Source organism: Desmodus rotundus, chromosome 13, assembly GCF_022682495.2.
Source record: "Desmodus rotundus isolate HL8 chromosome 13, HLdesRot8A.1, whole genome shotgun sequence".
Lineage (NCBI taxonomy): Eukaryota > Metazoa > Chordata > Mammalia > Chiroptera > Phyllostomidae > Desmodus > Desmodus rotundus.
This window is the reverse complement of record NC_071399.1, coordinates 22,266,413-22,284,075: the sequence shown is the minus strand read 5'-3', so window position 1 is coordinate 22,284,075 and position 17,663 is coordinate 22,266,413. Positions and strand designations below refer to the sequence as shown.

General features: G+C 39.3%; 1 protein-coding gene and 1 pseudogene across 5 annotated transcripts in view; one reads left to right on the top strand and one right to left on the bottom strand.

Moving 5' to 3' along the window:
* Nucleotides 1–17,663, top strand: part of NSD3 (nuclear receptor binding SET domain protein 3) — a 101,958-nt gene that overhangs the window by 13,478 nt on the left and 70,817 nt on the right. For all 5 annotated transcript variants that reach the window (XM_024562740.3, XM_024562739.3, XM_024562737.3 and 2 more), the window contains one exon: nt 16,410–17,128. In XM_024562740.3, the coding sequence (XP_024418508.2) occupies nt 16,454–17,128 (675 nt within the window). In that variant the 5' untranslated portion in view covers nt 16,410–16,453. The remainder of the gene's footprint in view (nt 1–16,409; nt 17,129–17,663) is intronic.
* On the bottom strand, nt 452–628 carry LOC112306806 (U2 spliceosomal RNA; annotated as a pseudogene).

Genomic DNA, 17,663 nt, shown 5'->3' with positions numbered 1-17,663 from the left:
TTCATTTCCTAACCTTTCAGGCAGAGATTAAGAAACTCACTCAAAGTCGTTTGTATGTGATTGGTTGGAATGGAGAGGAGAACTGACCTTATTTCTCTCTGTGTTGTTTTGACTTACGGTCCACGATGAAGTCACTGTGTAGCATGTGTAGTCACTTTCACTGATGTAAGCAATATTTGGCTGATACTGGGTTCAGTTATCTGAGAGTAGTTGGAGGTCAAATAATATTCTTACAGTAAATATTTCTTATAGTAAATTTGTAATTCTGATTTTGAAATGCCAACATGGTAAGTGTAGAAAGGATTTTTTTTTTTTACTTCTATAGTGCTAGACATATTTTTAAATAGTTGACAGTGTTTTAAGATGTAAACGAAAGCCTTTTTCTGTGGGGAGCTTACACATTATTTACCTTTATAAGATAAATTTCCATTCAGAGGTTTTTGGCGGGGTTTTTTGGCTCACCATTGGAAGTACTGCAAAACCAGGTCAATGGACAGAGCAGGCTCCTATTCCAGCTCCCTGCTTCAAAAATGCACGTAATACGTTGTCCTCAGATAGAGGACATATCAGATATTAAACTGATAAGAACGATAGGATACTTGATTTTAGCCAAAAGTCGAGAAGTGATGAGACTTTTTTTAACTGTGGCTAATATATATTTAAATGAACAGATGTTGAAAAATGGTTCTTATTTTAGTGCTATTGTCACCACTGCAAATCCCACCCCCATGTTTTTGTGAAAATCACCCACAAATCCATATGACCCAGAAATTTTGGTTGTTAGAAATTAAAAGTCTTAAATACACTAAATATTTTAGTAGTAAAACAACCCATAACCTTTTTTTACTTGGCCAATAAGTTTATTATTGTCTTTATGTGAAGACCGTCATCACAGAAAGTTGTGGTTGGTTTATTAGCTCTCAGCGGCCTGTTCCTGAGCTCTGAGGAAGCCTGTCGTCTTCTCAGCTGCCCGATCTTTATTCTGCTGTTAGTTTGGTTTTGTGTTGGACATACAAATAATGATAGTGCAGCCACTTCCTAGTTTTATCCGTGACCTTTCTTAGGAAGGACAAAGCAGATCTCTACAGTTACTGGTAAATGTGTGGTGTTAACAAACAGCCTGTGGGATTTCAACAATGCTAATTACTTAATGATTATTCGTCCATATTAAAATATTTCCATTGTTAATCCAACCCGGTGGCCCCTTAACTATAGTGCTCCCTTTTGTTTACAGTTGACTTATTTATTAATAGTGTGCCAGGCACTGCAGTTGACCTGGGGGTTCAGAGATGAAGTAAGTCCCATGTCCTCAGAGTAAACTTCCAATCTTTCTGTATTCTCTGGCATCTAAGTTGTTTATGTTTCTCTGGATTAAGTAGTGTGCTTGCATTAAATACTTGCAATTCGGAATTGTAACATATCAAGAAAGGCCATTCTAGTAATCTAGATCATTTGGAAGCTGTGATATTAAGCCTCGAAAGTTTGTAATGGAACTGAAAACCCTTTTCGGTGATATAGGGAAGGAGCTCCTCTCCCTTCCCACAGGTTGGGGCTCTGTGTTTCTTCAGCCTGAAAGTGTCTGAGCTCCCCTGCATCCTCTCTCTGTTCTCACATCCCCTAGCTTCTCGACTCAGATGTTTTCCTTTGTCATCTAGGGAGCGTGTCCCTTTCCGTCAGTAGGGCCTCTGTCTTGCTCACCTCTTATCTCTAGTCCTTAGGACTATACAAAATACAGGCACTCAATATAAATGAATAAATGAACCTTACCAGGAACAGTATCTGAGCCTCATCTCCTGTACTTTTCGTTTCGCTTTTCTGTCTCCAGTAATAATGTAACTTTATGATTGTAGGGACCATGCCTAAATTTTTATCCCTGTAACTTTAGTGCTTAGCCCAGTGTCTGGTAAATAGCAAGTGTTCAGTAAATATTTGTTTTATTAGAGAAGCCTGTGTAGGCTGGGGTGGGGACAACTGGCGGTAACTTTTGGTCTCCTTCCCATTGTAGCAGCGGCAGAATGGGAAGGAAGGAGGAGCTCGCGTGAACCTTGGCCCAAGGCTGCTTCAGCCTACAGAGGGCAATTAACAGACAGCAGCTGGTATCCAGAATTGATGTAATACAGTATTTCACTGTTCTTTCTTACCCAAGGGTTTTAAGATCGTGCTCACTTACACACACGTGCACACCGTTCCTTTAGGTCGAGACGGCCCTTTACCAGGTATTAAATGCTGTGGTTCACTGTAGGTAGAATGCTGTGCCAGCAGAAGAGGGTGCTTGACCTGGCTTCTTGGGGCGTGTGAGGCGTGAGGCGCAGTCTGGAATAGTTTCTTGGAGTATTTTAACACATCGAATAGAATCTTAAAGGATGAGTGGTTGAGGAGAGAAAATGCTAGACTGGTGGTGGAGAAGGTGGGAAAGCTGAAGCAGCAGGAGAGGAGGCTGAACAAGTAGGTAGGGGCCAAATCAAGAAAGGTCTTCTGCTTTTAGATTTTTTCCTAAGGCATGAAGAACCATGGGAGATTATTAAGTATGTGGAGGTTTTCCGTTTTTCTTTTTAAGTACTGCCAATACTCTACAGAGCAGATTGGAGGTGGACAACTTTGGAAACAGGAAGAACAGTTTGGAAGCTGTTGCTCTTACCCAGATGCGAAATGATAAGGCAGAACCAAGGAACACAGTACAAACTGGGAACATGCGCAAGGAAGTCGGGGAGTGAGAACTCAGCTTTGTTCTGCGCATTGCGTCTGTCTTCTCCCAGTTGGCGGGCTTGTCTTTTCACTTGCTTGTGTTGTCTTCGGTTCATAGTTTTTAAAATTAATATTGTTGAATTTATTACTTATTTCCTTTGTGTTGTACTCTTTATGTGTTGTTTAAGAAATCCTTCCCCACCTTGAATTCATAAAAATCTACTCCTGTTTTATGTTTGTGTTTTTTCTTAGACGTTTTTAAGTTTTACTTTTCCTATGTGGTCTTTAAGCCACTGCAGTTTGGTATATTACATGGCGAGGATCTAATTTTCTTTTTTCTGTATTGATAAGCCATTTTCCTAGTACCATTCTTTAAATCTTCTGTTTTTTCCTCACCAGTCTGTAGTGCTTCTCCTGTTAATATGCTTGTTTCCTATATAGGCTTGGTCTGTGTCTGGGGTCTTACTCTGCTGCGTTGTCTACCCCTTTACCGGTACCTCATATTTTTAAGTATAAAGCTTTGTAAGCTTTATAAGTATAAAGTATAAAGCTTTTGTAAGTATAAAGCTTTTTACAAACCCGCGACCTAGGCATGTGCCCTGACCGGGGATGGAGCCCGCACCCCTCTGGTGTACAGGACGATGCTCCAACCAGCTGAGCCTCCCGGCCGGGGCTGTTATAAATACATTCAGTATGTGTTCAAGCCGTTAATTTTTTGAACAGATACTGTACAGTTTATTGTTGAGAAATGTATGTAATTGCTTTCTTGACTTCTTCTGGAACGGTTTTTGAAATAGATGTAATTCATACGCATACAATTCATACAATTCACCCCTTTAAAGTGCACCTTTCTGTAGTTTCCAAAAGAGATCCCATGCCCATTAGCAGTCATCCTCCACTCCTTCCTGCAGCCCCTGGCAGGCCCAGGTCCTTCTGCCTCTACAGATTTTTCTGTTCTGGACCTTTTGTATAAGTGCAAATATACAATAGGTAGCCTTTTGTGGGAGCATTCTTATTTAAATTGAGTAAAATTTATAGATTAGCAGGGCATTCTGTAGGAATGTTACTGTGTCTTTTAGAAAGGATGACCAAAATACAGTGCCTTAGTAGGGGGAAAAGAAGAGTATGTACCACCAAGATTTATTTCTGCTTTGTTTTCATTGTTTAAGCATGAGATTCACATTTTACTTCTCCTTCATTTATTGAAGAAAGTGGCCAATTTTATGCTTTTGCTTAGTTCCTTAATGAGCAAGGGTCATGTAGCAAATCCTGTTGTAGGAGGGTATCTTGGGTTGATACATTTTGAGTTTATTTTACGTAGACAGAGTGAGAACACTGATTTGGATACATGTTGTCAGTAATTGTATAAAAATGACATGATTTACTTTATATCTGAGTGGGTGAGTGAGTAAAATCATGTGAAAATATAAAAAGAATATATTCTCATCTGACTTATCTTTTAAAGCAAGTAGATTTTAATGCAGAAATTAGTCAGCAGCCTAGAGTTCTTTTTAAAAGGCTACCTCGGAAAGTACCTTAAAGTAAAGATACCCAGATAAGGTTTACTAATTTAAAACACTTATCTTACATACTCTAAGTCCGTTGTGTCACTTGGAGAATTTATATTTTATTAACATAACTGCTGAAAAATAGTTCAGGAAAGAAAATGTTTTCCTCTAAATCATAGCATTGGTCTTTCAGAGAGTTAGCCTCAACCAAAATGTAGTAAACCTCTTTAAACGATTCAAAAGTTTGACCAGCAGCCTTTTCAAACCTTATAAACTTGACATCCTCAAATTTTATTTAAAAAGTCATAAGGAAACTAAAACTTGGTTAAGTACCTCTAGAGTTAGTGTCATCATAGAACGGCCTCACGGCCTCAAAGTCAGAGGCCCGAGCATGTGCATTACTGCGGGAACTTAACAAATTTGGGGGGGAAATGCTCAAATTTCTGTCAGAAATAACTGGCTTTTATACCACTGTGGTTAAAACTTTTATGGATAGCTGTCACTACCGACTGTTTAACATTTGGATGGTGTTAAAAGCACTTTCTTTTGTTTGTGGATAAAATAGTAAATCTTGTAATCTAATACGGTTTTTGTTCCCTCGAAGGATAAGACCATCTAAAGGCAAATGGAACAACCACTTCTATTTGTGAAGTTGTTTATATTGTCTTGACAAAAACTTGCCAGCAGGATCCGCTTTGTGTGAAAGATTGACATAGACTTGTGTAGTCACTGTACCCAATTCAGTTACTGCCCTTTGTGTGCAGCAGAGCTAGGCCAGATGCTATCAACTTCAGCTGCTTGTAGTGAATAGAAGGTAAACATTGTCGTTGATTTCCTTTTTGGTAATATAGAGGTGTGGTCAAGTTCTTAGAACCAAGCGGTTGATTCTTTTTTTCCATAACCTCCACCTTCGCACCCGATATTTTTACTGTTGTTGTTAAACTGTAAAGAGGCTTGTGATGGAAGAATATTGATATTTTTTTAGTGTAATTTGCATCCTGTTCATCCTTAATAGCAGTTTGTGTTTGCTGACCTTTAAATGTCTGTGTTTGGGCGCTTTAAAAATATTCATCTCCTGTGTGTGTGTTCCGTTGTCATTGAGTCAGCTCTGACTCCTGGTGACTCTCTGAGGGAATAAATGAGGTCCACAACGCCCCGTCCTGTCCCGAACAGCCCTGCCCAGCTCCAGTGGACTCCGGCCCATGGCTTCTGTGATGGAGCCAGTCCATGTCAAACGTGGTCTTCCTGTTTCCCGGCTGCCTTCCATTTCTCCCAGCAGTGTTGTCTTTTCCAAGGAAGCCTGCCTTCTCACGATGTGCCCGAAGTAGGACGGCTTCAGTTTTGTCATTTTTGCCTCCAGTGATGTTTCAGGCTTAGTTCACTCTAGGGCACAACTGGTTGTCTTTCTGGGGGTCAGGGTATCTGTAGAGTTCTCCCCTAACACCGTATTTCAGATAAATCACTTTTTTTCCTATCAGCCTTCTTTACTGTCCAGCTTTCACATTTGTGCCTGGTAATTGGGAATATGAGGGTATGAATAAACTCAGCCTTGGTCTCTAATGACACATCATTGCTCTCGGTGATCTTTCCTCCATTGCTGCTCGCCCTTTCGAATCTCAGCCTTTTCTTGATTTCTTAGCTCCTTACGTCCATGAAGGATGAATGGCTAATACTTTTAAATAAGCATGATAAAGTAGAATAACATACCTCTAGTCTTTTATAACAATACACTGTTGTTATTACATTATTAATGATTAAATAATTTTTAAATTATGAAAGCCAAATGGGCAATACAGATCAGTCTGACCATATAATTAAATTAAAATGTGACTAGAACACAGAATCAAAAAGAAAGGAGTCTCTTAAAACCCTGGCTTTAGGGGATTTTAGCATTTTTCCTACAGTTCAAGCATCGTTTTTAAGTTTTTTTTATAGAGGCTCTGGTTTCACTCTTGATAACGTATGCACTAAAAATAACGGACCATATTTTTTTGAAAAGTTTACTCCTCCCTCCCATTATTTTCTTTGCGTAGATTTGAGGGAAAAAATAATAAAATGAAAATCTCCCTCAAATCTGTCATCAAAACATCTTTGTACTCAGTCATTAAAGATGAGTCATGGCTGAAGAAGTTTTCAAGGGGATGTGTGTGTAGGTACTAAATTCGTTTCAATACAAGGCCTGATTTTCAAACATTAAGTGATCATTCAGTTACAAATGAATACATTAATGTATTTGATAGTTTTATCTTGTTACACCTCAAAGAATGTATACTTAAGCTTGCCTTTATATACTGCATTTAGATTTTTTTGCTTTAAAACAAAATGACCCTCTAATTGTTCAACAGTATGTCTTGAATTTTTCTTTTTAAATGTTTTGCCACAGAAATCTTCAAACAGTAAAAATGCCAGGCTTTCAAGAACCAGCATAGCTGATTCATTACTGCAGACTGTGTGCTTGCCTTCTATTCCTGTTACTATAGAAACACATGCAGACTGTGGATTTACCATAAATCATGAGAAATGTTTCTTGGAACAGTTCACAAAGAGAAACATCTGGAGCCCTTGTTTATCCTGGGGTAAAGGAAGATCGCCCTCCTCTCCGCTATTGTGGAAATCACACTATATTCTAACTATTTAGCTGTAAAAATTCTAGTGGTGATATATCAAGTATGCTTGGCATTTCAGTATTATTGATTACATATGTATATCTTAGTATGATTGATTATAATAGAAGAGGTTTGGAAAATAAAGATTGATGTTCATGCCAATCCAATTAACTATAACAGAAAATGTTACGTTGGATGCTTTCACATTCTGGATTTCAGATTTACAGTATTAATGACACTAGGATTGTAAATAGATATGCTTATGTGGAGTTTTTTATATCTTTTGGTCTCTCATTGGGTTCGTAGACTCTCCCTGGAAATTCATTTGACTGCGTGGCAGTTTCTTGGTGCCTTAAGCCTTCGTAGTTAGCCCAGGACTAAGGAGACTCTCAGTAGTGATGAGGTGAGCAGTTATCAGTCCGAGTTTGCCGAGGACATTACCTGAGGAAACTGTAACTGCATTTATATTCTCATTCTCTGTGGAAAGATCCTCAACAACTCTAATTTAAAGTATTTCATTGTTTATGTAGTAACTCCCTTAAGTTTATATTGTTCAATTTAAAAGATTTCTTAAACCTCTCCTCTGAGTGTTGGCTTTGAGTTCCTGGAGAACATGGATGAAAAAAATTACTTCCTGCTCTTAAGAAAACCACATAAACAGGTTGTTTCATGATTAATTCTAAGAGTCCTACATAGTGTATCTTAATAACACAGGAAAGTTACTCAGACTAGCCTAACAGCTTAAGTTACTACTTCTTCGAGATGACTTTCTGAGCTTAAAAGATGGTTAAAGGTGAAGCCAAAAAATATATACATATATATGTCAAAGGGCATATGAGGCACTGGAGACAACATTAGGAAAAAGGCACGGTGGTATAAAATCAGTGTGTGTGCAGTAATTCCCAGGAATTTAACATTCCTAGTGTACAGGACTGACGTGAGGTTGGAGACACAGGTAGAGACCTTGCTTGGAGGGCCCCATGGGCTCTGTTGGTCAGGGTGCTTGGACTTTCTCTAGGAATCATTGAAGAATTTTGATAAGGAAAGTCCCTTATTGTTTCGGTTAGATTTATAAATTAAGTAACTTAGGAATGTATTTAAGGGGTAGGTGGGTCTTAAAACAGAAATAGACCGTTTATATGACAACTTAAACCATTTCTGATTTCAAAAACCTTGAATAATGATATCAACATGAGGAATTTTGATGTATAATAAAATATAAAGTTTTCACTTATGGAGAAGAGACTGATGTTAAACATAGAAAAGTAAGCATATATAGTAGAGCATGCAATTCTGTAAAGAAGAGTCCAGCAAACGTGTATGGTCTACCAAATAGAATTGTTCATTTTGAGAATTTGTTAAACTGACTTAAACTATACATTTAAGATATTATGAATTTTTAATTGATATGTACAGCCTCAAGATGTTCATCTGAACCATGTGACATGCCTTTTTTTTTTTTCTTTAAATTTCACTTCTAAAATTTCACGTAAGGATTCTATAAACTTTTCTATTATCATTCGCCTCGTGAATATAAATAATAGCCTTAAATCCTTAGTTGATAATTTTCAACTTTCTTCCTTTAAAACTGTTTATGTCTATAAACAGACAAAATTAAGAAAAAGTATTTATTGATTTATTTATCTTTAAAAAATCTAGAAACATTGGTCCGAGGAAGAATTCGTTGTAAGTTCTTTGCCTTGGGTAGGTTTATTTACTTGGAAGAAGTGCATGTTAGAAGGGGTGGAAGACTAGTGTGATTATGTAGTCCCCACCAAATGGTTAGCTCAGAGCAGTGGCATGGAGGAAGTGTGAAGAATAAAATCCAAATATTTTGGTTTTGTTGCTACTTACTTTACATACTTAGGGACTGTAGGAGACGAACTTACTTTAACAAGCCAGCGCTGTGCAACAGAGCACCTGCGTTTGACTCCTCCATTAACAAGACTTCTGACCAGGGGCAAGTTACTTAATCCTGCTGGCCTGCCCTTTTCATTTGTGCAGTAAGGGTAGTAATAGTGTTCCCTCAAAGGGGTGTTCATGAGGAATAAAATGATACAACAAATGTGAAGCATTTAGGATAGTATTGACACATAGTAAGTCCTCAAATGTTAGTTATTATTATTACTTTAGTAATACAGAAAATTAAAATACAGTCATACTTCGGTACTCATCAGCTTCAGAACTTGTCAAACCCTCTAGCCATTGCATTTTGATGAGCAAAAAATGTTTCCATACTCGGCGCTTGCCCAGGACTCGTCACACTTGTTAGAACTTGTATGAGTCACGACGCCACCCTGCAGGAGAAGATGCTTCATAGACCGGTACTTGTCACTTTCAGCTCTTGTCATGAGTTCCGGAATGAGTTAACAATGAGTACGAAGGTACCACTGTATACCATCTTCCTTAGGGACTTACTAAGGACAAAGGTATGAGAATATTTGGTGTCTTGTACTAAGTGGTTTTAAAATTAGTGGGTTAAAAACACCTAAATCCACACCCTGCCTGTCTTGCATGGTCTAAATGCTTTCTTAGTGACCGCTGTTTCTCAAATGTCTGTTATAGTGGTAACACTGGTTTTGTTTTTGTTTTAATTTTATTTTATTTTTAGACAGGGGAAGGGAGGGAGAAAGGGAGAGAAACATCATTGTTTGGTTGCCTCCCATGTGCCCCCTACTGGGGACTTGGCCCACAACCCAGGCATGTGCCCTGACTGGAAATTGAACCAGCGACCCTTTGGTTTGCAGGCTGGCACTCAATCCACTGAGCCACACCAGCCAGGGCTGGTAACACTGTTTAATTCTTTTTTTGTTGTTATTTTTTTAATTTTTAATTTTATTTTACTTTATTTTTTATTGATTGTGCTATTACAGTTGTCCCAATTTTTCCCCCTTTGCGCCCCTCCACGCAGCACCCCCACTCCCTCTGGTAATCTCCCCTCCTTTGTTCATGTCCATGGATCATGCATGTAAGTTCTTTGGCAACTCCATTTCCTATACTTGCTCTTAACATCCCCCTGCCTGTTCTGGAACTTCCTACTTGTACTTCTTAATCCCTTCACCTTTTCCCCCACTCCCCTAGACCCCCTCCCACTGACCACCATCCCAGTGTTCTCCATATCTGTGATTCTATTTCTATTCCGCTTGTTTGCTTAGTTTGTTTTTTACATTCAGTTGTTCATAGTTATGTATTTGTTGCCATTTTAACAATCGTATTTTTACCTTCCTCTTTTTCTTAAATAAGTCCCTTCATCATTTCACATAATAATAGTTTGGTGATGATGAACTCCTTTAGCTTTACTTTGTCTGGGAAGCACTTTATATGCCCTTCAATTCTAAATCATAACTTCACTGGATAGAGTAATCTAAGTTGTAGGTCCTTGCTTTTCATCACTTTGAATACTTCTTGCCAGTCCCTCTAGCCTGCAAAGTTTCTTTTGAGAACTCAGCTGACAGTCTTATGGGAACTCCCCTGTAGGTAATTACCTGCTTTTCTCTTTCTGCTTTTAAGAATCTCTTTAACCTTTGGCATTTTAATTATGGTATGTCTGGGAGTGGGCCTCTTTGCATCCATCTTGTTTGGGCCTCTCTGTGCTTCCTGGATGTGCATGTTTTTCCTTCATCAAATTAGGAAAGTCTCTTATTATTTTTTCAAATAGATTTCCTATTTCTTGCTCTTTCCCTTCTTCTGGCACCCTTACGATGCGAATGTTGGACCTCTTGAAGTTGTCCCAGAGGTTGCTTAGACTGTCCTCATTTGTTTGGATTCTTTTTTCTTCTTGTTCTGATGGGTGATTTTTTTGCTTCCTTATGTTCCAAATAATTGATTTGATTCTTGGCTTCATCCACTCTACTGTTGTTTCCCTGTAAGTTGTTCTTTATTTCAATTAGTGAATCCTTCATTGAGGACTGGATCTTTTTTATGTGGTTTAGTTGAGCATACTTATAACCAGTGTTTTGAACTCTGAATCTCATAGATTGCTTATCTCCATTTTGTTTAGTTCTTTTTCTGGAGTTTTGTTTTATTCTTTCATTTGGGCCATGTTTCTCTGTTTCCTCACTTTGGCAGCCTCCCTGTGTTTGTTTCTACGTACTACTAGGTAGAGCTGCTTTGAGTCCGTGTCTTAGTTGCATGGCCTAATAATGTAGTAGGCGTCCTGGAGGGTCCAGTGGCACAACCTCCTCTGTCATCCCAGCCAGATATTTCGTGTGGGCTGAATATGCCCTTCTCTTGTAGTTGAGACTTGATTTCTATTGGCAGGTCAACAGGAAGAATTTACCCAGGCCAGTAAGCTGCAAGGACTGGCTGTGACCACTGATCACCAACGTCTGTCTTCCGTGGTGCAGGGTCAGGGTGGTGCTGCTCTGATGTGGTCTGTAGCTGTCTACTGGGTGCACAGGCTCTGGAGTTTCCCAGGTGGTGCAGGCCAAGGTCAGCCCACACCTGTGTTTTGCTTGGGGCCACCCTGACTGGGCTATAAAGCAATCTGAGATGGCTGCTACTTGTGTTGGGCTTGGAGATTCCCAGGCGAAGCCAAGCTGTGAATCCAGGCTGGCTGCTGCTAGTGCTGAGCCTGGGGCCACTTAGCAAGAGGTGCAGGCACTGGGGGCTTACTGAGGTTGGCTGTTGCTTGTTTGATAGGATTTAGGAAGTTTTGAAGCAGGAGTCAGGACCAGCCATTCATACGGAAAAGGCTCTGTTAACAGCTTGAGTGGGCCAGTAAGTTGGGTGGGATGGACTCTTGGGATCTCCAGGGTAGGGCAAACAGTGTTAGCCAAGTTGATGGAGTCTCAGATATGGCACCTGCCTGCTAGCTCTGAGGCTCTGTGGGGAAGGGTTCAGAAAAGGGACAATGGCCTCTGCCCACCTTTCAGTCTTGGAGAAAGCTGTCCCTAAGCTCTCACCTAGATGCTAGATACTTCAGTTCCTCCCTGAGTGCCACTGGTATCTTTCAAGCTGCTACCCTAGTGCTGGAGCTCAGAGGGATTGAGTCTGAGTAAGTCTGTGTGTGGGTTCTTTAAGAGGAACTGCTTGGGACTCCAGATGTTTCTTCCACCTACTCAGTCCCTGTTGGCTTTTACAGCCAAAAGCTTTGAGGACATACCGTCCTGTCACTGGAACCCTGGGCTGGGGGGCCTGGTGTGGGACTAGGACTCCTTACTCCCAAGATATCCCCTCCTACATTTTTATCCACCACACGTGGATGTGGGACCAGCCAGGTCCATGTCTCCAACCCTCCTACTAGTCTGGATGGATGTGGTTTCTTTAATTCCGTAGTTGTCAGACTCCATTCAGCTCAGTTTCTGATGATTGAGTGATTGTGGTTCTATAATTCAGTTGTAATTTTGATGTGGCTGTGTGAGGAGGCGATGCATGTTTACCTGTACCACCATCTTGACTGGAAGTCCCCTCTCTAATTCTTAGTCACCTCTTGTTCCAGTGTTCATTACTATTTTATGAGTCCTGCCCATAAAATCGTCTCTAGTCTATTATACTACTGTAAATGCCTTTAGGTCAGAGTTCAAGTTTTTCACAAAATCTCTTGCCCAGCATTGCACTCGATGCTAATAGCCGACAGGTATTGAGATCTAACTATATGTGAGCACTGTCTGAAGTACTGCTCACAGATTAATCTTAGTTCTTACAACAACCCAAGGTAAACAGAAAATTGTAAGTACGTATCTACAGTTTCTTGATAAGGAAACAGATTTAGGGAGGTTGAAAGTTGCCTACAGTGTCAGCCTTGGATGTGGGGTTTGGATCTGGCAGTTCGATCCTGATGCTCTGCTCTCTAGAGAGCCCCCTGGTGCTGGAAGGTCTTAAGTGTGATGGCAGCAGCTTGCCCGCTGATTGGAGGCTGGCCGCCAGACTCCAGGGATGATCAAAATCACCGTAAAGGAATTTAGTTACAGTCCTATCGTAGCTTTTTAAAAAATGATCAGAACTGCTTTCTTGGTTGCATTATTTTATTATTTGGAGGGATAATATGAAAAAGTGTGGCTCTATGCCCTTTATAGTAATTTTAACAGTGTGGACCATTTGGCTTAGTTGGTCTAAATATGGTATCAGGATTTAATGCAGGCTTTACCACTTCCCCCTAATCAGATTACTTATTTCCCCAATTTTTTATTTTTCACATTTTCAAAACTTGAAGAAAGTGTAAGGAATATTACAGTCCACACTTGGATTGGCCAGGTGCTGACATTATGCCTCCTTTGTTTTGCTCTAGGTGTTTGTACTTTCAAACCCTTAGCCATTGAACGTCGTGGCTCCTGTGACACTTGGCTCTTTCACCGGGGGTGTCCTCTCACAGAAACAACACTGTTAGCGCGCCCTTGAAAATCGGTTGCTCCGTTGTTTGGTAGCCGGTTCATATTTAAAATTTTCAGTTTTCTCCAAAATATGTATAGTTTTATGTATGAGTGTGTGTTTAAATTTAGGGTTTAATCAAAGTTTGCGCATTGAATTAGATTGTCTAAATCTTGTCTTTTAAAAACTAGAATAGTCTTTCCACCTTTGCTATTTGAAGAGCTCAGACCAGTTGTCTGAGAGAATGTTTTACATTTTGGATTCGTCTGATTGTTTTCTCGTTTTGAGATTCAGTTTAGCTCTGTATAATTTGGGGGATTTATCCGGAAGCTGATTTTGTGTGTGACAGGAATAAGAACCAGACATACAGGTTGCATCTTGTCAAATGTCAGTGTCTAACTTGCCTTCAATTTGGAAATTTAAAGAACTTTTGAATTCCACCTGTATAGTTGCCCCATGTGTATTTACAGAATTTGAGAGTATACTCTTCTTGTGTCTGAGCTATCCATTTTTTCCAAGGGTCAAAGTAGGGTAATGTTTCAATTCTTAAACTATATATAAAGAAATGATTTCTAACATCAACGTTATCAGTATTGTATGTTGGTTAGGGTCACAGACGCTAAAACCAGACTGCTTTGAGTATAGCCCAGCTCTGTCATTTAAGGACTAGCCTTTTGCATTTAAGCAAGTCATTTTACCTGTCCTCTTTCCCTTTCTATAGTGGGAACTAATATTAATATCTACCTAAAGGTTGCTGGGAGGATTAAATGTAGTATTGTATGTAAAGTATTTAGAATGGTTCCTGGCATATACTGGCAGTGTTGGCAGTAATTATTATAGAATAGCTGAATCCTCTGAAAACTTGTAGCTGAGGGAAGTGGAAGTTGTATAGTGGTAAAAATCACGGGTTTTAGAGTCAAACATGCTTAGATTCAAATCCTAATTCTGTCTCCTGAATTTTTGTCGTTTAAGTCAGTCACCTAATCCCTCTGAACTCAGTTTCTTTTACCTATGAACCAGGAGTCACGATGCGTATCTTACAGAGTCGTTACGAGAATTAAATGAGGACATGTATAAAGTGCTTGGCCCAGAGTAGGGGATAAAAAAGTGAGGGTGCCCTCTGACACCTCCCACTCCCTGTCCCGCTATAGAGCAGTATGAGCATTTTGATTTCTTGTATGCATTTGTTTGAAATTTTAGAACTTCTAAAATTCTTTCCATTTGCTAACAGCAGAATAAACAACAGTTTAATTTGGGACACCTTTAAAAGTGTATTGTCTCCTTTTTTCCTCTCCTCTTCCCTTTGCTGTTTGGGGTTATTAGTCTTATTATGGTAAATCTTACTAGAACCAAGATGGTAGACATTATTGTTTTTTAAACCTGTAATTTTTAAAAAGATTTTATTTATTTGTTTTTAGAGAGAGGGGGAGGGAGTGAGAACAAGAGGGTGAGAAACATTGATTGGTTGTCTCTTTTACATGTCCGGACCAGGGACCAAACCTGAAACCCAGTCATGTGCCCTGACGGGGAATTGAACTGGTGACCTCTCCCTTTGTGGGACAACACCCAGCTGAGCCATACCAGTCAGGGCAAGATGATAGGCGTTATTAATCAGTCACGGAATTGAACCAAGCTGTAGTCTCAGAATCCCTCTTCATAGTATTCCGGATAGGTACAATGAGTTCATAAGACTTCATACAGTAGTAAAATCCCCTCTGCCTTAGAGCTTTCTAGAAGAGATATTTATGGGGCTATCAAAATAATATCTGGACTGTCCATTAATCCTCTGTCTTGAGACGTGGGCTTGTCAAACCTTATGACAAAGCAGAGTGGTCTTAAGGCATTTCCTAACAGATGCTTATCTATATTATAACATTCCTACATAACGTGGGCATCTTTCGACATCTTTTAGAGGAGGGTGCAATCCATGTAAGAGTATAATGCGATGACTGCGATTCAAAGACTCTAATGCAGTGACTCAAACTAGGGTTTGTATCAGAATCAGGTAGAATGTGGTCTTAAATTACTCATGCTGTAGCCCCCACCCCAGATTCATTGACTCAGATTGATCAGTAGCTAGACCGTGACATACACATTTTGTCAAAGTAACCCAGATGATTCTGCTATCTACACCACTGGTTAAAAACGACTAGATACCGGCAAGAGTGCAGAGAATCAAGCATCTTCACACACTATTGGTATGAGTGTAAATTGCTGTAGTACAGCCTACAGAACAGTTTTTCAGTATCTGTCAAGATTTCAGATCTGTCCCATAGGAATACATATATGTGCAAAGATACAATTTCAAAAAGTGTCCTGTAGACCTGTTCATCATATCAAACAGTCGTGAACAACTAAATGAATTTCAGTACACAAATAGTTAAATGCATTCTGGTAGATACCATAGTTGTTTCCAGTGCAACATTTAAAGGATGAAATATGTATGAAAATTATACATGCAGATGTAGAAAGATATCTAGGATATCTAAAGTTGAATGAGCAAGTCACAGAATAAACCCTATTTTTAGAATTTTACATGTAAGTGTGTGAAGAAAGATTTGGAAGAATACCCAGCAAGGTGTTTACAGTACTTATTCATGACAGAGGAATAGGGATGATGAAGGGGGAGAGCAATAGGCCTTTCTACTTTTGCATTTAAAGTACTTGCAATAAGATTTCGTTATTTCTGTAATAACAGAAAGAACCACTGGACAGAACATGAATGATTTAAAGGAAGCTTTGTGGAACCTAATTTATATATGTCCATAGTGCTTATATTGCAAACAGTAGATTTAACATGAGAATGACAATCTCTAACTTGGGAAACAGAAGACTATTTTGCATGTTTGCAAAGAGGATGAGATTTGTTACTAAAGTTATTGTGGAAGTAATTGAGTTTTAAGCATATAAGAATTTAAGATTAAAAAAGTGTTTGTCCTGTGTTGCAATTATATTGACTACCTGTTCTAAAAACATTTAGTGTCTCTGCATACCTGGGTATGAAAATTAGGTTAAGAATATTTTGAAGATTTTATTTATTTACTTTTAGAGAAAGGGAGGGAGAAAGAGAGAGAAACATTAGTGTGTGGTTCTCCCACACCCCAACTGGCCTGCATCCCAGGCATGTGACCTGACTGGGAATTGAACCAGTGACCCTTTGGTTCACAGGCCAGCACTCAGTCCACTGAGCCACACCAGCCAGAGCTGGTTCAGAATATTTTAGTTTAATCCTTTTTCAATTGATTAGCTTTTCACTTGTGAGGTTATTAACACTTTTTAATTTCCTCTTTTAAAACTTTAGGCCCGATGAGAGAAAGGGAAAGTTAAGGATGCTGGAGCAGAACAATGGATTTCTCTTTCTCTTTCATGCAAGGGATCATGGGAAACACAATTCAGCAACCACCTCAACTCATTGACTCCGCCAACATCCGTCAGGAGGATGCCTTTGATAACAACAGTGACATTGTTGAAGATGGTGGCCATACACCATATGAAGCTACCTTGCAGCAAGGCTTTCAATACCCATCTACAACAGAAGATCTTCCTCCACTCACAAATGGCTACCCACCATCAATCAGCATGTATGAAACTCAAACCAAATACCAGTCTTATAATCAGTATCCCAATGGATCGGCCAATGGTTATGGTGCAGTTAGAAACTTTAGCCCCCCTGACTATTACCATTCAGAAATTTCAAACACAAGACCACATGAAATTCTGGAAAAACCTTCTCCTCCACAGCTCCCACCTCCTCCTTCGGTACCACAGACTGTGATTCCAAAGAAGACTGGCTCACCTGAAATTAAACTAAAAATAACCAAAACTATCCAGAATGGCAGGGAATTGTTTGAGTCTTCCCTTTGTGGAGACCTTTTAAATGAAGTACAGGCAAGTGAGCACACAAAGTCAAAGCATGAAAGCAGAAAAGAAAAGAGGAAAAAAAGCAACAAGCATGACTCATCCAGATCTGAAGAGCGCAAGTCACACAAAATCCCCAAATTAGAACCAGAGGAACAAAGTGTAAGTTGAAACATCTTTTTGAGAAATTTTGTAATATTTCACATTTACTGGAAGTCCTAGGGATATTTTTCAGTTTTTATCTCTTTAAATATTTCTGATAACTTCTTCTAATGCCTAGCAAGGAGCTTTGGATATTATAAATAAGTGCAGAGAAAATATTTGTTACATCATTAAACTGAAGCAGTATTTTGAAAACGTGGGACTAAGAACTTGCTTCTTATGTTTATTTGTCTAATCCCGCAACTTTATTTTTATTTGCTTCTAATAAACTTGTTTCTGGAGTTGAATAGAAAAGGCAAAGAGAAAATGGTTAATTATTTATTTTAATGATTTTTATTTATTTATTTTTTGAGAGAGGGAAAGGGAAGAAGAGAGGGAGAGAAACATCAGTGTATGTTTGCCTCTCGTGCGCCCCCTACTGGGGACCTGGCCTACAATCTAGACATGTGCCCTGACCGTGAATTGAACCGGCGACCCTTTGGTTTGCAGGCCAGCACTGCAGCCAGGGCTAATTATTATATTTTTTATTAAGTTA